General features: G+C 46.1%; 1 protein-coding gene across 1 annotated transcript in view; it reads right to left on the bottom strand.

Moving 5' to 3' along the window:
- CMTR1 (cap methyltransferase 1) overlaps positions 1 to 26,105 on the bottom strand; it is a 51,397-nt gene that overhangs the window by 14,395 nt on the left and 10,897 nt on the right. Inside the window, exons 3-13 of the mRNA XM_056137291.1 lie at positions 22,164 to 22,315; positions 20,133 to 20,291; positions 18,570 to 18,662; positions 16,946 to 17,017; positions 13,862 to 13,956; positions 13,674 to 13,746; positions 7,451 to 7,649; positions 6,406 to 6,524; positions 2,617 to 2,713; positions 2,127 to 2,259; positions 1,343 to 1,522 (exon numbers count right to left, since the gene is read on the bottom strand). Coding sequence (XP_055993266.1) covers positions 1,343 to 1,522; positions 2,127 to 2,259; positions 2,617 to 2,713; positions 6,406 to 6,524; positions 7,451 to 7,649; positions 13,674 to 13,746; positions 13,862 to 13,956; positions 16,946 to 17,017; positions 18,570 to 18,662; positions 20,133 to 20,291; positions 22,164 to 22,315 — 1,372 coding nt within the window. The remainder of the gene's footprint in view (positions 1 to 1,342; positions 1,523 to 2,126; positions 2,260 to 2,616; positions 2,714 to 6,405; positions 6,525 to 7,450; positions 7,650 to 13,673; positions 13,747 to 13,861; positions 13,957 to 16,945; positions 17,018 to 18,569; positions 18,663 to 20,132; positions 20,292 to 22,163; positions 22,316 to 26,105) is intronic.

Raw genomic sequence — 26,105 nt, forward strand, 5'->3', positions numbered from 1 at the left:
CATAGCAACAAGCTCAGAAAAAAAGATAGTATGGGGGGGGTGGGATACTGGGATTAGTGGTGGTGGAGAATGGGCACTGGTGGAGGGATGGGTGCTCGATCATTGTATAACTGAAACCCAAGCACAAAAATCTCTAAGTCTACAACTGTACCTCATGGTGTTTCACTAATAAAAACTTAAAAAAAGAAAAAAAGTGTTCCAAAGCCCTCACTTTGCCAACAGTAGGCCAGGTCAAGTCTGCTTTCCCCTCCTGAAAATTGGCACCCAATCCACCCTGGTGCCAATGATTTCTATCACGACAACAGAGCTTCTGTAGCAGTACTATGGAAAGTCAAAATATCTTGAGATGATGGGTAAATGGGAAAGTGCAGAAAAGGATAAAGATCTCTTCTTCTATGAGTCTCCAGCGCTGCTTATCCCAACAAACTTCCATGGAAGATTTGGAATTACACCGTTAAAAAATGGCCTTTCCAACCTATTCAGCCCCCTAAGAAATTACTTCCATTGATTCACTGCTGCAACTCTCTGAATCAACTCAAAAAACTTTTTTATCATCTTTGTCCACTTAGAAAAATAAGCCAAAGATAACAACTTTAAATTATGACCATTAATAGGGTAAAAATGTTTTTAAAGGTTTCTTTCTTTAAAAAAATAGAAACCATTCAAATTACCTCTCTGGGGGTGCTCATAAGCTGGAAAGAACTTTAATACTAGGAACTTTCAAAGCATGTTTTATACCTGCTTTCCAGGCATCTCCTGCCTCTCAAAAGGGGCCCTCTTACAAACTCAGTTACTCTTGCCTCTGAGGACACAGGAGGAGGTGCTCTGTAGGGTTCACTATCACACAGGGTCCCGGGACGGGAGGGTGGGGGGGGCTATACCAAACACCCACGAACCTAGGGATGAGGCACAGGAACAGGACAGAAGCCCCCAAGGTATCCACACGGGGCACTACAATCAGAAGACCAAATCCAAATGCCAATTTTTCAGGTTGACAAAGTGATACCAAGAGCCCGTCATTCTACCCTTCTTCATTTGCATCTTCTCTGATACCTCAGTCACGGTCACGGTCCTCCCGTTGTTCATCGATTTGCTCGAGCGGGCCCAGTAACGTCTCCATCATGAGACTTGTTACTGTGTTTGGCATATCGAATACATCACGGGTAGCTTGCCAGGCTCTGCCGTGCAGGCGAGATACTCTCGGTAGCTTGTCGGGCTCTCTGAGAGGGGTGGAGGAATCGAACTCGGGTTGACCATGTTGGCTGCTTGTAAGGCAAATGCCCTACCGCTGTGCTATCGCGCCAGCCCAGTAGTGCCGGCAAAATCCTTCCTATGTACTTACCTTTCATTGGACCGGATCATGTAGTCAGTAAATTCTTGGTCTCCCTTGATCACCTCCAAGGGCACCACAAGGTTCACATCAGCATCGGTGTTTGCCAGCTGGTTGAGTTTGATGTTCACCGAGAAGAGGTAGTCCCGCACGTCATCTATGCCCACCTTTAGGCCCTTGCACACCACATACCTGGGAGGAGAGACCTTGTCACTCTACTGAGCAAGGGTCCCCTCCCCACATACCCATCTCCCCAGTGCTCGCTGATCATGAAGCTAAAGAGTCTTCCTGTTCAGCCTTCTTTGCACAAAGAAAAGAGCAGGTGCTGTACAGCAAACGCTTGCCTCAAGCCCTTCCTTTTTACCTCTGGGTTCTCTCTGGCCGTGGCCTTTAACTACCCTGTGTCGTGCCAGCTACATCACCAACACTTGTTAAATCACAGACCCAATGAATCAAACACTCCACGGATCTGTACCCTAGCAATTCTACCTTGCTACGTTTTCTCTACATCACACAATATATGTGGTGCCCTGAGATGCCCACAGATCCTCTGGTTGTGTACTCCGGCCCCTTCCTCCCAGAGTTGTCTCTGGTTAGGCCTCTGAAAGCCGGAAAGGCAAACAGGCATATCCCAGAACCAGTGTCCTCCAGGTCATGACTCCTGTTGGCTCAAATCACTTCTTTTAAGCCAAGGTTTTCAAAGTAGCCTAAGAGAGCATGCCAGAGAGATGCGAGAGAATTTGCCATCTGGACAATCGGCCCGCTAGCCTGATAAAAACAGAGAGAAACAGCTCACCTCTCTGAGTTGGCAGGACGGCTGGTGACCGGCTTAAAGAGACAGACACGTTCAAAGCAGCAGTACAGCAGGTAGATGAGCCCCACGCTGAACGGTGTGAACAGGTCAAAGGTTTTACAGATGAAGTGGCCTCCTGGGTTATAGAGAAAATAACAAGAGCAGCGAATGCATCCTACTTTACGGAGTGGTAACGGCAGTCTTAGAGCATACGTGACAAAGTATGCTCCCAGGGCGCAGCATCTGGGCCAATCAAAAGTCAGAGGTAATTTAAAGGCCAGACTCAGGGACACTACAGAAGTTCCTTTCCAAAACCTCTGATGTCACCTGAAATCAGAAAACGTGTATCTGCGTGCGTGCGGCAGGTATCTAGCCCAGGTCCTCATACATGCAAAGCACGTGCTCTACCACTGAGTTACATCCCAATTCCAAAGGCAGAATCTGAGTACATGCTCTTATCTGACAAGAATATCTAGTAAGTCCGGGCTGTCACCTGTGCGGACAATGGACAGTGCCATGAGGAACTGACAGAGCAGCAGCTGCTTGCTGAGGATTTCTTGCAGATTCTCCTGCCCCTCCACTGAGAAACCCTGAAATGAAAAAACAAGGGTCAGGTGCAAAAAGGAAATGATGAAGACTAAGGAGAATCCCTACCCTGATAGGTACAGAATGATCTCTCTCAGACGTGGGCTCTAAAGAAACACAGCAAGGTGGCAACAAGGGGCGAAAGACAACACAGCCGGAGAACTGATGGGTACACTGGCGAGGGGTGTGGAACTCTGTGCACGGGAAACTGCTGGAACAGCAACCCGACGTATTTTAGGCTTCGTCAGCGAACTGCTCCTTTTCTTCCTCCCAGAGTAGCTTACCGTGCTCTTGCTAGCATCCCTAACTTAGTTAAAGTTTATCTTTGACCTTTCCTTTGTATTTTATCTCTCATTGTCACAGCTCCCCAAGTCAGTCTTGATTACTGATAAGCCAAAACTTTTTGGTAATTCTGGACTTTTTATTTGTAGTGCTTTGTATTTGAGGTGCCGTGTATTTTTTACCAGCTTTTCTATTTCCCCTATAGCCTTTTTTATATTTTACCACAGAGCAATGTTCTTCGCTTAAACACAGAAAGACTATCAATGCTGTGCCTCCAATATTTGGGAGCTGATTGACTGTGAAATATATCTACTCCAGGGCATTGGTCACGATTACTTGACTCAGGCTTCAGTTGCTGTCGTTCCTAACACCCTAAAAGGGAGGTCCTGCCGTGGGACTGGGATGGACCCAGGTTGAGAGGTGAAGCTATCCCAGCATCAAAACGGGACTGTCTAGAAAGCATAAATGCATGGTCTTGATGCAAGCTGATATGACTTAAGAGACAGGACCCCCATGGGGAAGGACAAGATGAAGTGGCTTCAGGAGACTTAGTCTGGTATTTACGGTAAGAGACTTGCTTGCTCTCAGAACCCAGAGAACTGGAAAGTAAACTTGACTGTTTAACATATACAACTGGAGGGAAAGACAAAAGCAATGCGGATGTCCCTGGGAGACCATGTGTCTCCTTGAATTCATCTCCCCAAGAGAATTGCCTCTGCCAAATGTTTTTCTCTGTAAATGATTAATCACACCTAGGTCCTATACCTCAACCCGCCTCAGATGTTCTGTAACTATGTTAGCAGCTCTGCATTAAGTATGCTAGCAGCTCGGGCCACTTTCATCACCACAGCGTGGTTCCTCGTCTCTGCTGGGGAGGCCTGGGGAGGATGAGAGGCAGCCAGGCCACCAAATGCACGCATAGCGCAGTACCCACACACTTTGTGGACTCACAGGAAACCATCATTAACAGCATTTTAGGGCCAGAGCCATAGTATAGCAAGTAGAACGTTTGCAAGCGGCTGACCCAGGTTCGATCCCTAGAATCCTATATGGTCGCCCAAGCATTACCAGGCGTAATTCTGAGTGCAAAGCCAGGAGAAACCCCTGAGCATTGCCAGTGTGGCCCCAAAGCAAAAACAATGAATACTTCAAATCACAGAAATAAAAGCAATCACAAAGTCAGAAGGAAAAAGAGAGAGAAAGGGGCCAGAATCAAAGTACACCACGAAGGGCAGGGTGTCTGCCTCACAAGCAGCCAGCAGGGTTCAACCCCCAGTCTGGTTCCCTGGGGGCAGGCTCCAAGAGTGATTCCAGAGTGCAGAACCAAGAGTAGCCCCTGAGCATTGCTGGGTGTGGCCCAAACTCTCCCTTCAAACAAAAAAGGAAAAAACTGAGAACCCCTACTTAATTTTCACTGAGATTTCTCGAACTGTTTTCACTTGATCTCCCCTAAAGACATAAGCTTTAAAGAAAAAAAAAAAGACATAAGCTTGGTGTTTAAATAAGTTTTAGCAGGCATGCAGCTCCACTGTGGGTGAATGGCTCCACGAGGACCCAAGTTCAACTACTAAGGCAGTGCAATTTTCTTGTTCTACCACTCACAAACAAGTCTCACGATGGAGACGTTTACTGGGCCCACTCAAGCAAATCGATGAACAACGGGAGGACAGTGCTCCAGTGCTGTGAAACTGAACGTGCTTTCGAAGATTACCAAGAAAAATCTAAAATTCATATGGGAATCCAAGGGCAAAGGCGTAACTGACCAAGAAATGCTAGATCGGAACCCCAGATCTCAAGCAATGCTTGGGAGGCCAACCCTCCCCCACAAAGAGTTGAGATGGTAAATTTTGTGTTTTTGTTTTACCACAATAATTTTAAAAGGTGAAGGGGGCTGGCCTTCATCCAACTGGGCCAAGCAAGGGCAGGCCTCCCTGACTCAGCCCTACTGACTCAAGAAATGACACAACACAAATGAAGAACACTGACTTCCAAATTTGGAGGTGCTTCTCGAAACACATGTCTGAGGGTTTTTCCCTTAAAGTGCAGGTCGCCTGTCCACACTGCAGAAAGACAACCCTGGCATTCACAACTCTGCAAGGGTTCCGTCCTCAACCACCAGGTGCCTGCCCTGCTCCTCCTTTCCCTGCCACAGGCTTTGGTGAGACATGGCACCTGCCGATCCTGCGATGACTGACATCTGCACGCTGCTTCCCTCCTGAGTGGGAGAGCCCCTCGAGGAGCCTCCAAGAGTCCTTTACCAGTCAGCCCTCCTCTCACCAGTGTCCTTTAACCTTTCTACACCTGGGAGCAGCACCTGTCCTGGATATGGGTCTATGAGCCAGCAGCTACCGCCAACTCGGTCAGCTGGAGCTTTTAACCTTTCTACCCTTGAGACGAACATAGTCTAGGGACTGACCGTTGAGGAGGCCAGCGCTACCAGGGCTCCCCAGAGCTGCCCGAGGAGCAGGCTCCGTCCGAGTTCCCTAGAGCCCAGCAATCCGGAGCCACCTGCAGATGCCCAGAAGGGGCTGCCTTCGGTGACATGGTCCTCTATGAGCCTCTCAAGAGGCTTAGAAGTAGACACCATAAATTGCACATGGCCCCCCACAAAAAAAGCCTCTGCCGAAAACAGTACCCCACGGACGAATGATGGAGATGTTCTCCTCAGATAGTTTGGCCTGTTTCATTTTGGCCGCAATCCTCCCCTCACCAAGTCTCACCGCCAAACTTTGAAGAAGTGAGCTAAAAAGGTTCACATGCCCCAGAGTTATCTATCTCACTAAATTACCCAGAGGCTTTATAAAGTCATTTAAAATATGTACACAGAGCTGAGAGGTAGTCTACATGCCTAACATGTGCCCCCCCTGAGTCCGACCTGCAGTACCATAGGGTCCCCTATATCCCTGGAGGCCCCCAGACACCACCAGGGAAGCCTGAGTAAGCCCCCAGCAGTACCACATCCTCAGGCCTTCACAGTGAACAGTTGGTCTGGTAGGCTGAGAATTTCCAGTAGGGCCTTGTACCCCTTTTGGGCCTTGGAGTTCCCAAAATCAATGAGAAAATAATATTTTGTACAAATATGTACAAAAAAATAAAACTGCATCACTCTCAGCCACTATGATCGAGAAGGAGCATCTATTAAACCAAACACAACAAAACATAGATACAGGGAGATAGTGCAGTGAGGCACTTGCCTTGCATAAAGCTGACCCCAGTTCAATCCCTGGCACCCCATCTGGTCCCTAGAGCCCTGCCAGTAGTGATCCCTGAGCACAGAGCCAGGAGTAAATTCTGAACACCAGACTGTATGGCTCAAAAACAGGGGGGTGAAAAAGAAGAAAAGACAGTAATAAATCTTCAAGGCTGTAACCAGAGAATCCCTAAAGTTTCACCCTAAGAAAAATAAATCACCTACCCCATCGGCCATCAGGAAGTGGACACCCTTACGATCTGTGTTATCCAGGACAAAGTTTCTAAAAGCAGAGATGTTATCCGGGCGAGTGATGTCTCCATCTCCATCGATCCCACCCTCGCCTGGCAGGACATAAGAGTCACAGTTAGCTCATCTGTCCCCTGTGTCCCAAGAGCTGGGACGAACACAATCTGGGACACAGTGCACACAGGTACCAGGTGGGCCCTGGGCCCCAGGAGGAAAATCTCTGTGAGGAGCAACTCCCTGCAGAGCCTCTTGTGCAGTGTTGGACCAAGAGAAGAAAGCAGAGCTTTACAATCATAAACACGGGTTCAATGGGAGCTGGCTGAAAGGCATCAGCTGAAGTAGGTCTGCTTCCAGCTAATGCAGTACTGAAAGCACCTGTGTTTAGGAACGAGTCTTAATAGTGTGAACAAGCACTATTAAGAATGGACTTCAGGGGGCTGGAGTGGAACGAGAGCACAGCAGGTAGGGCCTTTGCCTTGCACGCAGCCAACCCGGGTTCAAGACCCAACATCCCATATGGTCCCCTGAGCACCGCCAGGAGTAATTCCTGAGCACATGAGCCAGGAGTAACCCCTGTGCATCGCTGGGTGTGACGCAAAGAAAGAAAGGACTTCAGGTTTGGTGCCAATCGCCAAAGTGGAGGCGGGGGTGGGGGGGGCTCTTGTGCAAGCACAGACCTGTCTGCTATTCAGCAGTGCCAGGCCCGACACAGAGGACTGGAGATGGGCATGGGCATGGGGCCGTCACTGAGGACGAGGCAGTTTTCAGTATCTCCTGTTCCCCACAAAAGGAGGGAAGACTAATAGTGTTGGTGCAAGGCTCCTTATTGGGGAGTTTCAGTGTATCCTGCAAGCTGGTGGGAAAAGCAGACACTAAAGGGAACTGAGATGCTTATGACATGGACAAGAACCTCGGGCTCAGAGACCGAGGAAAGAAAACCAGCAAGCAGTTTTCACTGCTTCTGACCTGAGTCCCCGCGAGGATTGTCCCTCCTAGAACCTTGGACCCTCAGTATCCCTACCATAGTAGGGCTCGAAGAGCTCGCTGGAGGCCGAGTAGAAGTCCTCTAGCTTGAAGTCATTAGGGCCCCTAAGGGTCATTCCGAAGCCCTTGGCATGCCACTTCTTCCTCCACAGCACATACTCCGAGAAGCCGCCTGGGCCTGCGCAGACGTCAGCAAAGTACAGAAGTTCTGCTTCTCGGTCCTTGACCAGAGGCCTCTGCAAAGGCAAGCGAAAAAGAGGGGCGGGAGAAGAAAAACGAGCTAAGTGGGGCACAGACATACCCAAAGCTTCTGCTTCCCTTCTCTTCTTCCTCCTTATGACTTCCATTTTCTTTCCAATTTTTTAATTTGAAGTGATTTGGGGCTTACAGAAGAATTGCAAAGCCAAAGTTCTAATTTACTCCACCCTTTGCCCAATCCTGTTTTTTAACATCTTCTGCAGATCGATCAATGTACCACTGAACAACCAACTAGAAGAGGCTGCGCCACGGGGTCTTCCCTCTCTGCAAGTGTGATATAGCTTAGGGCACGCCCGGAGTTCTGGAACTACTAGGTGAAGATCAGAGAACCGCAAGGAAACAGTACACGAAAGAAATCGAAACATTCATGTCCCAACACAGCTTCTAGGTGACAAGGCTCTGCCTCTGATGACAGCCATCTAGTTTTATCACAACAGTAACAACTATCTCTAGAGCAAATAACACGAACTAAAACTCCATCATCCTATGACAAGCTCATCCAGGCATGCCGGGGTAGATCATTTCTCCTCCCCTGCCCACCACAGCACCCCACCCCAGCACTCTTTGTTCCTGAGCATCAATTATTCACATATTGGTACTATATTCATTTGTATACACACACTTAATGGCTTTTGCCACAATTTACCCTGTAGCACTTTCAAAGCAGCACAGTGGAAAAAAGGCTAAGTCATTCCTGCACACACCGGAAAGAGGGGGAAAAATCATGTTCTTAACCCAGCCCAAGGCTGCAATCTCACCTGATGAGTTACTGGCCCAAAGGAAGACTGGGGGAATAAAGGAAATAAAGCACTGAGAAAGCACCTCCCGCTGGAACAGAGGGCCTACATATGATCTCATTGTTGATCCCACGACATAGAGCCCTCACAAGCCAGAGCCAGGAGGTCCTCCCAGAGACAGGACAGCTGGAGTTCTCACCTTTCCCACTAACTGCTGTGAAGTCAAGGGCGAACACACAGATGATGTCTAGACCCAAGCTTCCTCGACTGTAAACTAGGACTAATGTACGTCATTTCTCAAGTCTGCCACAGGATTAAATAAAGTACCACATGTCAAAGAGCATTATAGACTACTAAAATATAAGGTATTTTATTCAACTAGATCAACTACCTTGAAATCAAAACTCTTATCCTTTTCCTTTCTTTTCTATGTCTAATACCTAGTGCGATAGTCTGTTTGCCAGCACTTTCTAAGTGCTATTCCCTGTAAGACAGAACTGAAACTTACAGATATGTATTCAATTTCTGTCACCTGCTATGCTTCCTACTGTTTTTCTCACCTCAACAATACCCCCAGGCACAGAAATTCCTCAAAAAAATGTTATGGTTTATAATGTAATACCTGTCACTGTCACTGTCCTCCCGTTGTTCATCGATTTGTTCGAGCAGGCCCAGTAACGTCTCCATTGTGAGACTTGTTACTGTGTTTGCCATATCGAATACATCACGGGGAGCTTGCCAGGCTTTGCCGTGCGGGTGAGATACTCTCGGTAGCTTGGAGAAATCGATCTCGGGTTGGCCAGGTCGGCCGCGTGCAAGGCAAATGCCCTACCCGCTGTGCTATCTGCTATCGCTCCAGCCCAATGGAATACCCAAGAATTTAAATTCCCTCCCTTCCTTTGTCTCTTCTAATTCTCATTTGCAGTTCAATGTCTTTACCACAGTCCCCTTTTTCTTTTTACCACAGCATGCAGAACTAGAAAGCTACTTATAGATCTTATCCCAACTAACTACCCATCACATACCTCCCGACCACTGCAGTCAGCCAAGATTAAGTTCTCCCTGCTCTTATCCTGCCACTTGCCTGACCCAGGTGGGACACTGAGGGAGATCCTAGCAAACCCTCCAGCCAGCTCATCTCTGCTGGAGCCTCACTGGGGTCTCAGCTCACCTGAAAAACACACCAAGCCTGCAGGGCTTGGCTGCTACTCTGGTCCCTCAGGGGGAAACAGAGATGAAAAGAAAGGAGGAAAAAACATTAGGGGCTAGAGAGAACTGCCTTTTATAGTGGAGGGTAAAGAAAGATCTCTGAAAGGGCGATTCTCCATGGCCACTAACAATCAATTCAGGTCAAGAAGCTTCCTGAAGCATTTACAAACAGGCCTGTATTTCTTATGTAACTAACATCTCTACCCTAAACCAGAATGGTACAACCCTGGTGCTGGCTCCATTTTCACAACAGAAAAAGACAATAACCGAATAACAGCTGCTGAAGGCGTTTACTTTCAAAAGCCCAAAATGACACTATGACTCCCCATCAGCTTGACAGAGCTCCTTTGCCAGGCAGGGGTTTAAAGAAAATCTGATGGAGCTCAGAAAATTAAATCAACATTATATCAACCTAATTTACTCAAGATGCTAATTCCAAGCGCCCTTTTGTGCTGCCTGCTGGTACTGGAAAACGCGGAAGGAGACTTAGCAAAGAGTTAGATGACTGAAGGCTGGAGGGGTTTCTACGCCAGCTCTACCAGCATGGAGGAAGGAAGCTGGAACTGAAATGTTAAAGAACTTTAAAATCAAGTTTCTTGCGCGAGTGGATAATGGGCGGGGGTGGAGGAGGAGTGGCGGTGGCAGGAGAGTGAGGACAGCAGGACAGGTCCAGGACAGCTGGCTTATGGCCGTTTCATTGTCAGAGAACTAACTGGGTAGAAAGTGTTCTGAAATCCTGAAGGTAATTTTTAAAAGAAAACATTTCAGAGTTTGTGTTGAGAAAAGTAAGTATTCTGTCTTGCCATTTCCCAAGAAGAGCCAAAGTCTGGTGATCCCACACAAAGGGGAAGGTGGCCACAACTGAAGTCTTACAGACAGAACAGTCTTAGAACCAGCTGGTCTCCCCTCCGCCCTCTGACTGGTGAACAGGGGCCCTGCAGAGAGCCAAAAAAGATCTACTTAAAGGACATCACCCATAATGCAAATGCTGCCCGGCTCCCTGCACTAAGTGGAAACAGCCTCTAGGTTCTCAGAGCAGATATTGATCACAGAGATCAATAAAAAGCACACAGATGCCCACATTTCAGTCAACACTCAGACCACAATTCTCAGAGCTCTTCCTCTCAGACCAAAGGGAGCACCCAAATCAGATGTCACAAATCTCAGTCTGGAAAACAAGCTCCCCATAAGAGCTCCTGTTCACCCAAAAGTATTCTCTATCCTATCAACAGTAAGAAAACAGTAGGCAAAAGCTCCCCAGTAGCAACAGGCTCCGTTCACAATGAGTCCAGCAATGTTTTCTAAATACCCCAACTCCAGCTCTCAAGCCCACTAGAACGTCCAGAACCTAAATGCAACAGGGACAGGGTCACACTGAATTTATCATTAGATTCCTGGGTTAGAGGTACTTGGGTTAAAGAGCTTGCCTTGCACACAGCCAATCCCAGCTTGACCCTGGGGCAGTTCTGGCACTGAATATGGTGCCCCCAGCACTGCCAAGAGTGATTCCTGAGTTCAGAGCAACTCCACCCGGTGCACCACCAGTACGGGGGCCAGCTAAGTATGTTTAACGGATGCAGAAAAAGAATCTGTGGCAGTGTTCCCCAACATGCATGATACAGCCCCTTCTCCATCCAGAGGGCACTGGAAGGATCCAGTAGATGGTAGCAGCCTGGAGTGCAATTAGGAGGTACTTTCTGGTTTGGTTTTGTTTTTTTCCTTCAAGAAAGCAGACTTCAAACAACACATCGGAGAAATGCCTCCAGACCCTGTGCCAGGCTGTCTCATCTGGGGCAACTTGGACTGGAGTGGGTGATCCCCCTACCCACCCCAACAGAGCCCAGCAGCTGAAAACCTCCAGAACTCAATCACCACCAGGCTTACAGCCGCTCTCCACATGCTCAGAAGAGCCTCAGCAGGAGTGAGCCTGCTGTAGAATTCCTGGAGCACGCGACTGGAACAATTCTTACTCTACACCACTGATATACCAAGAGTAGCACACCACATCTGGTGGGGTTTAAAGTAGAAGGCAGTACAACAATCTTTACACACTTTATTCAAAATAAGTTCTCGCTCTCGGAGAACCCGGCAGGCTACCAAGAGTATCCTGCCCACATGGCAGAGCCTGGCAAACTCCCCGTGGCGTATTCAATATGCCAAAATCCAGTAACAATGATGGGTCTCATTCCCCTGATCCTGAAGGAGCCTCCAATGTGGCACTTGCTAAAGTCTCAGGGCTAGGACAAATGGAGATGTTACTGGTGCCTGCTCGAAGAAACTGATGAACAATGGGATGACAGTGATACAAAATTAATTATTTCGGTTCTGCTCTGGGGCACAGTTTGGGATCTGAGGTGGAAACATTCGAAATATGGTGGTGGGAACGTGCAATGGTGGTGGGATTGATGTTCAGATATTAAATGCAATGAATTATTGTGAACAACTTTATAAAAATAAGATTTTTTAAAAAGGGCAGGATTTTCAAGAGGATATAGAGTAGTTTTTCTGTTTTTGTTTTGGGGTCACATGGGGGTAAGCTCAGGGCTTACTCCTGGCTCTGTGCCCAAGCATCTCTCCTGGTAAGGCAGAGGGCACGCGACGAGGTACCAAGGACAGAACTCCAGGTGGCCACATGCAAGGCAAGCGCCTTTCCCCCTGTTCTCTTTGGCCCGATTCTTCTGTCTTTTTCTGGAAGTACTCAAGATTTCATTTGGAGGCTTTTACAAAGAGGAGGGAAAGTGAGAGAGAGGAACGTGCTCAAGAGAGAATGTGGCTTTCCATAAAGCCAGGAAAGACAGATATGAGCCGGTCGTGATGGGGTGACCGAAACCTCATGGGAAGGGGGGCATTCCCGGCTTGTCCTTCACACCCTACCGAGGTCAGGAGTTGCTCCCCCCCCCCCCCCCCCCCCCCGAGCGGCTCTCCGGCACGGCCATGGCTCCAGAACACAGAAACCAATCTCATAATTATCTGACTCTCAGCAGAATTACTTCCAGGCTTAATAAGTAAAATACCAGAAATCCAAAATCGCGCGGCCGCGACATCATTTATTCTTGTGACAGCTGTAGAAAACAAATTATTTCACAATGCCTTTTCAGCATTGTCTGATTTGGGGGTGTAAACTCCAAATAATAAGGGTGCATCTTTTGTCGAAACAATGAATCTAATCAAAGTAGACAGAGTGTTAACTAGAATTCATCTGCCTCACAGGCATTGGGAGGCATGGGGAGAGGGGGTTTATTGGGGTTCTTCGTGGTGAAAAATAAGTATTGGTAAAGGGAAATGTGTTTGATATTTGCATGACCAAGACTTAAACCTGAAAGCTTTGTAATTTTTCCCAGTGATTCAATAAATAAATAAATAAATAATGAAATTTAAAAAGAAAAAAAAGAGAATGTGGGCTTCTCCAAAGGCAGAGAGAGCCCCTACACACACCCCAGCATTAGATATCACAGATCACAGTACTCCCATTGTTCATCGATTTGCTCGAGCGGGCCCAGTAACGTCTCCATTGGAGACTTTGTTGTTACTATGTCTGGCATATCGAATTCGTCACGGGGAGCGTGCCAGGCCCTGCCGTGCGGGTGAGATACTCTCAGTAGCTTGCCGGGCTCTCCGAGAGGGGCAGAGGAATCGAACTTGGGTCGGCCACGTTGGCTGCGTGCAAGGCAAATGCCCTACCACTGTGCTATCGCTCCAGCCCGGCATTAGATATGGAAGCATGAAAGTCCACATCTCAAGAGGGCAAGTGCGAGCGACACGTGTGCTCAGCCACATGGGCGCCAGCAGCACTTGGGCAGGGCAGCATATGCGCCTGCCATTTTCTTAAGGGTTTGGAAGAGGAGGCTGGGAGGCTGCCTCTGCAGCACGACTTCCCACTGTCTGCTGAGGCACCCCTGGGCCACGCACAGCACTGAGGAACCCTGTCTGAGGTGCCCTTCGCCAACCGATCTCTCTCTCGCAGGAGCAATGCTATGCGAGAACTGAATAGACACCAAACCCGAACCACCGAAGCCAGTCAGCATTGGGACTTCAGAAGCAGAATCTTGTTCTCACCCCACAGGAGTCTCGTGGATTCGTGAACATGCGATCAAATACGAAATCCATGTTCGCCATCTTCATTGCTGCCCTAGAACAAAGCAAGACAGGAAAGTGTCACCACCTCAAGTACGCAGGAAGCAGAGGCTCGTGACAAGGCGCACAATGACATGATGCCCGGGGAAGGAAGGGAGGCGTCAGCAGACCTGTTAAGGAAGAAGACGCCTCGGATCATCTCGTAAGGGTTGGCCCGGGTCCGAGCTCGCCGCATCTCCTCCCCATCCAGGACATCAAACACGCTCTGCCGGAGAGAATCAAAACCGCAAAGTGAGGGTCACCCTAACCCTCTGGGATGGCCCAGGACAAAGTAACGGACCAAAGCGAGTATAAAGGGGAAGTTCCTTGACTTGCTTGCGGCCAACCCAGGCTCAACCCCCACCACTGTTTATGGTCCCTTGAGCACCCCCAGGATTTGAGCAGAGCCAGTAATAAGAACTGAGCACTGAGCAGCACAGCCCCCCAAAATAAAATAGGAATTATAAAAAATAAAATCTTCGGGCCGGACTCCACTGCCTCACGACTGAGCTCCATAAAGATGCCATGTGCCTGCTGACAATTTCAGGTACATCAGGAGTTTGGGGGGCTGAAAACTCCAGGCCTTCTTGGAGTAGGGGCAGGGGCCATGCCCTCACCCCTCATCCTTCCAGAAGCCCCGGCAGACACACCCTCATCCCACTGGTGCTGCCATAGAAGCTCATCCACTGGCCCTATTCCAGAGACACATGATTAAGTCTCGAAAAATTTTGGATCAACTCGCTGCAAAAATTCTCAGGTACACAGGTCCCGGCTGGGATGTCCAGGGTGACATGGGGAGCGGCAAGCCAAGTTTCCACCCTACCAAAGCCCTGACAGCCACATCCACACCCCAGTAGCTGCCCCCAGCCACCATTCTTGTAGTATAAGTTCCTAAAGAAAACTTTAAGCTCCTGATTCTGTGAATTCCATCCGGAATACAGTAAATAATTTCTTTTCTATTCACTGCCTGATCTGGCTGGGTAATACAACATTTTCCAAAAATTAAAAATTGGAAATGTGAAATTAGTTTTCTTTACTTAAACACCATTTTTTTTTTTACTGAATCACCTTGAGATACACTTACAAAGCTTTCATGTTTGAATTTCAGTCACACAATGATAGAACACCCATCCCTCCACCAGTGCACATTTTCCACCACCGATGTCTCCAGTATTCCTCCTCCACACTGTCCCACCCCTCCCCCTGCCTCTATGGCAGGCAGTTCCCCTCTGACTCTCTCTCTACTTATGGGTATTTTGGTTTGCAATATAGATACTGAGAGGCTATCATGTTTGGTCCTTAATTTAGTTTCAGCACACATCCTCCATGACAAACAATTCCTCAAACCATCATTGACTTACTGATCCCTTCTCTATTCCAGCTGCCTTCTCCCCCAGCTCATGAGACAGGCTTCCAACTATGGAGCAATATTCCTGGCCCTTGTGTCTATCGTCCTTGGGTATCAGTCTCATATTATGTTATTTTATATTCCACAAATGAGTGCAGTCCTTCTATATCTGTCCCTCTCTTTCTGACTTATTTCACTTTAGAATGATATTCTCCATGGCCATCCACTTTCATGACTTCGTCTCTCCTAATAGCTGCATAGTAATCCATTGTGTAGATGTACCAAAGTTTCTTTAACCAGTTGTCTCTTCTCGGGCACTCAGGTTGTTTCCAGGTTCCGGTACTGCAATGAGCATACAGGTGAAGATGTCATTTCTACTGTGCTTTTTTGTAGCCTTGGGATATGTTACCAGAGGTGGTATTGTGGGGTCACATGGAAGCTCAATTTCTAGTTTTTGAAGGAATCCCCATATTGTTTTCCAAAAAGGCTGGAACAGTCGGCATTCCCACCAACAATGAAAGGGAGTCCCTTTCTCCCCACATCCGTGCCAGCACTGGTTGTTCTTGTTCTTTTTGATTTGTGCCAGTCTCTGTGGTGTGAGATGATATCTCATTGTTGTTTTGATTTGCATCTCCAGGATAATTAGCGATGTAGAGCATTTTTTCATATAAACACCATGATTTTCCAAGTTTTTCATAATACAGTTGTTTCAGACGCTCTGTTCAAACAGTCTTGACACTCAACTGCCCAAGTGGAAAACAGTAAATCGTAACAGTGGTATCACCACCAGAAAAATGGCTCCTGTGGTTGTGCGTGCAATGCCAGCTCTCACCCCTACTCATCCTCACTACACGTATGTTCCTCTGCACCACACCTGCGGCATCCTACCGAGGGACAGGAAGTGTGACATCAGGTCTCACTCAGAGTAAACAAACCCAGGCCAGGGTTCCTCCTGGTACCGAATGCCAGGGAGGGAACCTTTCTCCCTACTTCAGTTTTGCCTTCTGAAAGAAAGAGAGTCACGCTTCAGCTGAGATTCAGTCACCTCAAGGATACTCTGAACGCCAACAAGTGAGCTCCATAAAGCCCATCTGAGTCCTTGTTTCTTCTTCCAAACCATTTTCTCCTGGGAGTTTCTCAGGTTCGATATTCTGCAGACAATGCACTTCTGGGTCCAAACCAGGTCAAAAGCCATTAAGGAGAGGCAAACATTCGCTCAGCATCCTAAGCACTTCCCACCCACAACATGAATTAATTCTCACCATACCATAGCACAGCGGGTAGGGCGTTTGCCTTGCACGCAGGCAACATGGCCGACCCGAGTTCGATTCCTCCGCCCCTCTCGGAGAGCCTGGCAAGCTACCGAGAGTATTCGATATGCCAGACACAGTAACAACAAAGTCTCCAATGGAGACGTTACTGGGCCCGCTTGAGCAAATCGATGATCAACGGGAGGGCCTTTACTTTACTTTACCAGAAAGTACTTTCCACCAATTTTATAGATGGAAAAAAAAACTCAAACTCAAAGTAGCACTTCACTGATCCGGTAAAAAAGTTGCAAAACCAGAATTTGAATTTAGGTCTAAAAGAAACTGCAACCCTTCCACTAGGCCACAACCCTCTGGACCACAAAGATGCATCCCAGAGAGGGTTAAGGGGACTCTTTCCTGGCTGGGAACACAGGGACGAGCACACTACAAGGCAGAACAGGCACCAGGAAAAAAGGAGAACCTGGAGCGATGTACCCATACACATTTAATCTCCAAGTAAAATCTCTGTGAAACTCAGTCCCCGTAAGCGGATTCAAAATAAGCCCGGCACAGCCCCTCACAAGGCTCCCAGTCAAGCTCAAGCCAGAAGATCTTACCTTACACTGCAGCACACTGTGGAGAAGTTCTTCCCCACAAAACTCTGTTTCATCTTCAATCATCAGCTTTCTCTGTGAGAGAAGAATCAATTGTGACCGTGTGCAACTGCATTTGGAGGATAAACAGCAAAATTAGGATTCCACGGGTAGAGTAAGAGCAGGCTGAGTCTCTGCCAAGGAACAACAATACCTGAGGGACAGAAGAGGAAATCCTAAATTCCTCCAGATGGCTGAGATAAAGCAGCCCCTAGGTGCTTGCACTAGAGCACCATGTGGGTCCAAGCCTCCAGAAAGCAGAGTGAAAACTGCAAACAGAAAGGGTAGCTTCAAGCTGCCCACTGAGAGCCCAGAGGCAGGATGAGGACTGCCCGACACGAGGCCAGCCTGGCCTGCAAGCAGAAGCCTCTGGCGCCGTGATGAGTGTGAATGCACAAGGACAGGCACTAGCCTGGCAGTGCCAGAGGAACAAGGGCTCGGGGGGCCTCGGAGGAAGGTAGACCACCCCTAACCTAAAGTTAGAGGCACCTCTAAACAGTGATGCTCAAACGCAGACTCCTCAGGTGACTCTCTTCCAAATCACCAAAGAGCCCAAGAACTTTTGTTCAATCTGTGTCAGTGTTAATTATTAGAAATTAAAATTGAGGAATTTAAAAATACTGATCCATCAGTATATTTAAATATTAATATTTTAAATATCAATTCAGTCTATAAAAATGGAATGTGGGGGAAAGAGCGATAGTACAGCAGAGAGGGCACCTGCTTTGCATGCGGCTGACCTGGGTTGACCCCTGATATCTTATACGATCCCCCGAGCCTGAACACAACCCAAAAATAAAAAATAAAAATTACATGAATTTTAGGATTAAAAAAAGACATAGGAAATATAAATCTATTTTCCCACAAAAACATAAAGAAAATTGCATTGTTTTCTATTTTTGCAAATCCCTCCATTTCTGGTTTAAGAAATTTCTGCTTTAAGTGTCCTCTCCACATTCACATTCAACTGGTTGTGTTAACATGTCGAGCTACTGAGAAGCTCCACTGGACACCTGCTAGAAAATGAGGGCGAAAACGACAAGTGTCATTACAAAAACAGCTTTAAGCTGTAGACCGCCTGCAAGGGTCTCAGAGATGCCAGGAGGCAAGTATACTTTGGGACGCTGCTCTCGAGACCACACCGATTTGGTCACCATCTACATTACTCTTCCAATTTTCCAGGAGATGAAAGAGGTTCCTCACTTCCGAAGGACAGGGACACTGTCTTCACATCCACTTGGAACAGTGCCTGGCACCAAACAGAATACACACGAATGTGTAACAAGCTGGCCTAAAAAGCATCCGTAAGAAGATAAAAGCATTCACAGGAAGAGAGAAGTTCTGAATGTTGTGCTGCCTGGCAAGGTGAATGACTCAGGGGAGCGCGCAGGGGACTTCTCTGCCCCATCTCCCAAAGCCTTATTTGTAAAGGCATTAACACACCCTTTTGAAATCAGCTTTATTTCTCCCACAAAGGTTGGCTTCACGTTGTTCTTAAAAGGAGGCTACATATAATCTATACTGAACTGCAGAAGAAAACGAAAATAATCATGAAAGAATTCAGGGTGTATTTTCCTGAACTCCTTACCTTTCCCACGACTAACCAATCGCTCATTTCCTTAGCATCAGGAATTTCAGTGGTACATTCTGGGAACCATGACACCTGCTCAAGGGCACTGGGCTGCAAACACAAGAGACAAGCAGAGCAGGGTAAGATCGACGTGCAAGCTGTGCCCCAGCTCACTTGTGTTTTCCACCAAAAGAGAGTTAAAGAGAAAGGGGTAAAGAATCCAGGAAGCAGAGGCCAAACAGAGTAGAACTGAGTGAAACTTCCAAAGTTTAACTTCTGCAGACCAGCTCTGATCCTGGTTTGATTTCTTAGAGACTTCTCAAACTTCCAAGATTTCCTTTATTTCCTTCAATAATCCAGTATTATGTAATCAACATCCACCACAGTCTAACTGCTCAGAATGCAGTCAGAAAGAATGGTTCCTGACTAAAGGATCTATCATCAGAGCACTGGGGACACAAAAAGTGTCCGGCTTGCGTGTCTATATGTTTCTTTGCTTGCTTGTTTCCACTCTGTTCTATCGTGAACACATACTTTTCTCCTTCTCTTTACTCACATCTTTCTAAATAAGTTTCAATAAAAAACTATCTTGTGTCACCAAAAGAAGTATTTCTGAGGTGAAAACTCTTATCTAGCACCCTATTACAATATTTACTCTCTTCTGCCCTGTCTCACCTGCTTTTCACTTTTATTCATCTCCTCACAACTACCATGCCGACAGCTCTCGTGTCAGAATCTTGCTTGGAAGCCTTATTGGGCTTTTATCATGAGAGTTCTTTCCTGAACTGGAATATCAGGGAGACAAATGCAGTAATAATTTTCCAGAGCTCAGTTACATCAGAAGCTCAAATACAGCAATTATGGAAAAAGCTAAACATTTATGTTCTATTTTCTCTAGTTTCAACCCTGTAGCAACATTTCACCATGATTTGTAGGTGCTTCTACTATACCTATTTCAAATTATATTAGAATAAGATAGAATGTAAATAAATCGATAAAAAAATGAAAACAGCAGTATCAGTGCCAGGAAACAGGATATTTCTTTTGGTGGTCAGAGCTAAAACAACAGAGATGCAAAGAGTAATCAGGCTAAACTCACACACAACAAAGAGGAGGGTTACCTGGCATAGCACCTATTTCAAACCAGGATTGTCCTAAATCTGAGGAGATGGCAATTATTCCCCAGAAGACACCTAATCCAGCCACTCACACCATGAGTAAGGGAGCCCTCAACTGTGAAACAACTAAATTGTTTCAGCAAAGGGAGCTGACACCTTGTGAGATATATCAGTCACTGGTGGAAAGCTGTATCTATTTTCTAAAGTTTCTCGTGAAGCTCTCTGCCTTCCACTAGTCTTAGTCCTGCAGGAAGCAAGAGGAAGCAAACCCACATCAGCTTCTCTCTCTCCAAATCTGCTTTCCATTCCGGATGTCCCCCTTACATTCCACACAACAGTCAAATCCCCACCAATACCCTGATCATATAGCGTCTGGAGACTTCTGATTTGTTGTTAATAAGCTACGTAGAGCCACGCATCCCAAAACACAAGGAACTTTCTATCTCCTCCCCACACTGGTTACCTCAGGCTCGTCTCTCCAGTCCACATTCAGTTCTTGGTCAAAGCCTTGCAGAGTCAGACCCAGACCTCTTCGACCTTTCTGATTGGAGGCTTCAACAATGTCCTTCCGACCCTGGCTGTATTTACCCAATCCTTCGCCTTCTCTGAAGCCCATCTTGGCCTGAAAAAGAGAAGTAACAAAGCGTTTATATAATAGTAATTTTCTTGCAACCATCCATACAAGATAAACCTGAGAAATACAGTAAGTAAGACCTACACTTCCCTTGCAGTTTAACTGTGCCCAGTGCCTATCCTGGTGGTGAAATTAAAAAAAAAAATTCAGCCAGCTTCCTAGATATGTATTTTCTTTAAATGAACAAAAAGTACCTCCCACCATACACTACCTCTCTCACCCCAGCGCCCCTACCCACAGAGGGGAGCATCACTCACTGCGGGAAAACTGGTCTACAGCAACCAGAGGTTAGATAAATAATGAACTCCATAGCTGTAATTAAATGTACCGAGACTACAAAATGAACCTCATTGGACATTTGCATAACTACCCTTCCATTTAATTTGTCTGATTAAGTGAGAAGTAAATCTAGACTAGAACTGATAAAGAGGACATACTGCAAATGGAACCACTTTAAGTGGCAACTTCTATCTTCCTGGCAAACTGCCAATGACAAGGAAGACTTGCAGGTGTCCACTCAATCAAGAGATTAATTAAAAAGTCACGTCACGTAAAACTGAGGCATGGAAGGTATTTTGGACTGAAACATTTTCTGAAATGCCAAAACTATCTATAAGCCCCTGCTAAATCTAGATCATTGTGCCCAACTGTAGACCCCAAATCCTAAACTCCACAAACTCTCAGGACTGAAGTTCTAATAATAAGAAATGAGAAAATCTCAGAAAATTTATTTTATAAGATCTAATTCCCCCTCGGTGGTTTGTATTTCCTTTGGACAAGGCATTACCAGCCTAACACCTGGATGAATTCCTATAGTAGCCACAAATCCTTTCCCCCAGTTCAAAGGAGGTGACTGAATCACAAATCTTATTGTTTACTCCCTTAAAGTTCATGAATCCCCAAACTAGAATCCTGAGTTCTACTTTAGACGTGGTAGCCCTCATTGAGTGAATCAATTAGAAAACAGAGAAGTCAGTTACAAATTCAATGAGAAAAGTGATCAGGTTTTCCTATTCACCTTTCTGTGTTATATTAATGGGGAAATGGAAGAAGGGGAATTCTTTCGAAAGCACTAGTTGCACTATCCCATTTATTGTGGGTGTCTGAGAGTGACTAGAATTTTAGTCATTTTTCTTTCCTTTTCTCTTTGTTGGCAGGAAAGGGAACCGAGGAAAGGGGGTGGGCATAACTGGTGGTGCTTGGGGTGTACTTCTGACCTTTGTGTTCAGAGGACCACGTGGTAGCAGGAATCAAACCAGAGTTAGCCACATACAAGGCAAGTGCCTTAACCCTGTACTATCTTCCCAGTCCCTTTAGTGATTTCTTTTGAGATGACTCATAAAAGCAAAATTCATAGCACAAAGCCTTTTTGCCCATAGACATACATCTATGTGCAGGGAAGCATATTTACATATGCTCATGACAATTCACGACTAACGGCCAGAGAGACAGTACAGTGGGTTAGGCACTTGCCATGCACATATTCAATCCAGACTCCATCCCAGACACCACTATGATCCCCTAAGACTGACAGGAGTGATCTACGAGGAGAGCCAAGGAGTAAGGCCTGAGCACTGCCAGTTGTGGCAGAAAACAAACAAAACAAAGACCCAACTCATCACTAAGAAGAACAAGCGGTGACCCAGCTCCAGACATGACCGGAGGAGGAGCTCTAAACGGTCACTACGCATTGATGAATCCATATACTTTTACTGAGGAAAATGGCTACATTCTACATTACTAAATTTCAGTAACTAGAGGTTAAATAAAAATTCATGCTCTAGCTCTCTTCTTGTCATTTCCCTTCTCTAACTGTCCTCTAACTTTCCCTTCTCTAACCCAACCCAAGCAGTGACATACCATAAGCTTCTGGGAGACACTATTATACATGGAGTAGCGAGAAGACGTTCCCTCCACGAGGGAGTCTGCTTTGAATGCATCGTCGAAAGAGTCAGAGCTGTGCTGCTTCCCCTCAGTCTCGCTGTCAGACCCGCTGAGGCTTGTCATAGGTGCTGGAGGTGGGGGAGGGAGAAAAGGAGAATGTTTAGGTGAACTGACAATGCAAAATGTCTCTGGCAGGAAACATTTCTGTTTCAACCACTGCTTATTATAGGCATTGCACACATAAAATTCATTACATGACCAAGGGTCAAATATATTCTCTATCTCTTAACTAATCTTAGCTAAGTCACTTAAAGTTGCTAAAGGTATGTGACACACAATAGCTCAAAAGTATCTGTTTTCCTTTTAATTTCTTCCTTTACAAAACTGGAAAGTAAGAGTAAGTATCTGCCTCATGGGGTAAAGGTAAAGGCCCTCCCGTTGATCATCGATTTGCTCGAGCGGGCCCAGTAACGTCTCCATTGGAGACTTTGTTGTTACTGTGTCTGGCATATCGAATACTCTCGGTAGCTTGCCGGGCTGGGGTTAAAAGATTAAATAATATATTTGAAAGTGCACGATCCCCTAACTTCAAACTCTACTAAAAAGCAGTAATAATTAAAACAGCATGGTACTGGAACAAAAACAGAGCCGCAGACCAATGGAACAGGGTTGAATATACTGACATCTCCCCCCTAAACATATGATCATCTAATCTTTGACAAGGGAGCAAGAAATGTGAAGTGGATCAAGGAAAGCGTCTTTAACAAATTGTGCTGGCAAAACTGGACAGCTACACGCAAAAAAATGGGCTCAGATCTCTGCCTAACACCATGTACAAAAGTAAGATCAAAACGGATTAAAAACCTCAACATCAGACCATAATCCATAAGGTACACTGAAGAAAAGTTGGCAAAAGCCTCCATGACATTGAAGCTAACGGTATCTTCAAAGATGTCACGCCAACTGGCCGAGCAAGTGAAAACAGAGATAGACAAATGGGACTATCTTAAACTAAGAAGCTCCTGCACCTCAAAAGAAACAGTGACCTAAATACAAAGACAGTCTACAGAATGGGAAAGGATATTCACCGAATACACATCCGACAAGGGGTTGATATCAAGGATATACAAAGTACTGGTTGAACTCCATAAGAAGAAAACATCCAACCCCTTCAAAAAATGGGGTGATGAAATGAACAGAAACTTTTCCAAAGGAGAAATCTGAATGGCTAAAAGGCACATGAGAAAATGCTCTGCATCATTAATCATCAGGGAGATGCAGATCAAAACAACAATGAGATATCAACTCACACCACAGAGATTGGCCCACACCCAAAAGAACAAAAGCAACCGGTGTTGGTGCGGATGTGGTGAGAAAGAGACCCTCCTTCACTGCTGGTGGGAATGCCGACTGGTTCAGCCCTTTTGGAAATCAGTATGGACGATTCTCAAAAAATTAGAAATTGAGCTCCCATTTGACCCAGCAATACCACTCCTGGGAATATATCCCAGAGAGGCAAAAAAGTATAGTCGAAATGACATCTGCACTTGTTTGTTCATTGCAGCACTGCTTACAATAGCTAGAATCTGGAAAAAAATCTGAATGCCCGAGAACAGATGACTGGTTAAAGAAACTTTGGTACATCTACACAATGGAGTACCATATAGCTGTTAGAAAAGATGAAGTCATAAGATTTACATACAAATGGTACTACATGGAATGTATCATGCTAAGCAAAATGAGTCAGAAAGAGAGGGACAGACATAGAAAGATTGCATTCATCTGGGGAACATAAAGTTAACAAAATAGAAGACAAACACGCAAGAATAGCCAAGAAAAGTACAAGGAGGTTTACTCCAGGGCTTGGAGGCCATTCGCACATGTTAGGGGAAAAGGCAGCTCAGCTAGAGAAGGGAGCACCAAATAAAGGGTGTTGGGAGGATCCTCCCAGGGTGGGAGAAGCATGCTGAAAGTAGACTATAGACCAAACATGGTTGCCACTCAATGCCTCTTTTGCAAACCACAGCACCCAAAAGGAGAGAGAACAAAAGGGAATGCCCTGCCACAGAGGCAGGGTGGGATGGGGGGGATGAGGGGTGGGAGGGATGCTGGGACCCGTGGTGGTGGAGGATGGGCGCTGGTGGAGGGATGGGTACTTGATCATTGTATAACTGAAACCCAAGCACAAAAATTTGTAAGTCTATAACTGTACCTTATGGTGTTTCACTAATAAAATTCTTTTTAAAAAACTGCACTATCAACTATAAATTATATCTACTGACAGTATTATTTCAGTGCTGTTTACTTCTTGAATGCTAAATTTCCCAATACTGATGATTCCCGATTCTATTTTCAACAATTCTATCACCAGATTAACAGTTTCTGTTTTGAGTAGTCCAAACTCTTAAGCAGAGCGTGGGATTACAGCGCAGTCCCAGAGAAGCGCTGACTCCAAGGGGAAAAGCAGGGGAAGAGCAAGGAGAGCCGAAAAGCTGCACCCAAGCACTCCGGAAGGGAGTCAATGGCCAGTGAGTCATGGCTAACAACCTTGCTGCCAAAGGGTTCCAAATAAAACCCACCTCAGCACCTCCAGACTTTCGCCCTGACTTTTTTTCACTGTATCTATAATCCAGGATGGGAGACGCATGCTGAAAGTAGACTATAGACCGAACATGACTGCCACTTCATTGCCATGATTAGTCTGCATGCGGCAGACCTGAGTTTAATTCCCAGCATCGCATATGGTCCCCCACGCACTGCCAGGAGTAATCCCTGAGTGCAAAGCCAGCAGTAAACCCTGTGCGTCACCGGTGTGACCCAAAAAGCAAAAAAAAAAAGTTAGCCCCTGAGTACCTGAGTACTGACTGAGCCAGGTGCTCTGAGCATCACCAGATGTGGCCCCGAAACAAAAAATAAATAAAACTAAAATTCTTTTTTCATTTATCTCATTTTTTTAAAACATCAGTTAGCTGTTAGGATACAAATGCTTGTCATTCAGACCTAAACACTTACTAAGTATTTCTTGTAGATTATAGATACAGTAAAAAAAGTCAGGGCAACATTCAGTGTGACAAGAACCAAGAAAACTTAGGAGCCTCTGCTTTACACTGTAATGCATCAACAAGGCACTGTCAAATTATTAACAAATGAGTCACACTGCACATACAAACATGGAGGGTACCTGAAATCTCTTGATATGAAGAGGAAAACTGGCTTGCTAACTCAAGCCTGCGTTCTCCCCTGAACACATCTGTTTGCTTTTTCCACTGAGAAGCCTGTGTTGTCTCTTGAACGTGTCCTCCTCTTCTGTCTCTCCCCTCATATCTAAGTAAATTTCATTCAATATAAAATGTCTAACTTCACTTTAAAAAGGGGGGGGGGACAATAACATTGCTTATTTATTTCTTACCATTGCAAAAAGGATTTTTGGAAAGCAAGATATACAATACCAATAAAATTACTTAAACATGCTAGAAAGCATAGTTTGCACGCAGGGGTCCAGATTCCCAGCACTACTGTAGCCCTGTACCACTGTCCTCCCGTTGCTCATCGATTTGTTCGAGCGGGCCCAGTAACGTCTCCATTGTGAGACTTGTTGTTACTGTGTTTGGCGTATCGAATACGTCACGGGAAGCTTGCCAGGCTTTGCCGTGCGGGCGAAATACTTTCAGTAGCTTGCCGTGCTCTCTGAGAGGGGCTGAGGAACCAAACCCAGCTTGGCCGGGCCAGCGGCTTGCAAGGGACATGCCCTACTGCTGTGCTATCGCTCCAGCCCTACATGGTCCCCCAAATACTGCCAGGAGTGACCCGCATGTACTACCCTGGAGTAGGCCCAAGCACTACCAGATCCAAAATAAATAAACATGCAGCAACTAATGTTTAGAAGCAGAATACCTAAATAATTTCTTGAAACAAGTG

This window comes from Sorex fumeus, unplaced genomic scaffold, assembly GCF_029834395.1.
Source record: "Sorex fumeus unplaced genomic scaffold, SorFum_2.1 ptg000123l, whole genome shotgun sequence".
NCBI lineage: Eukaryota > Metazoa > Chordata > Mammalia > Eulipotyphla > Soricidae > Sorex > Sorex fumeus.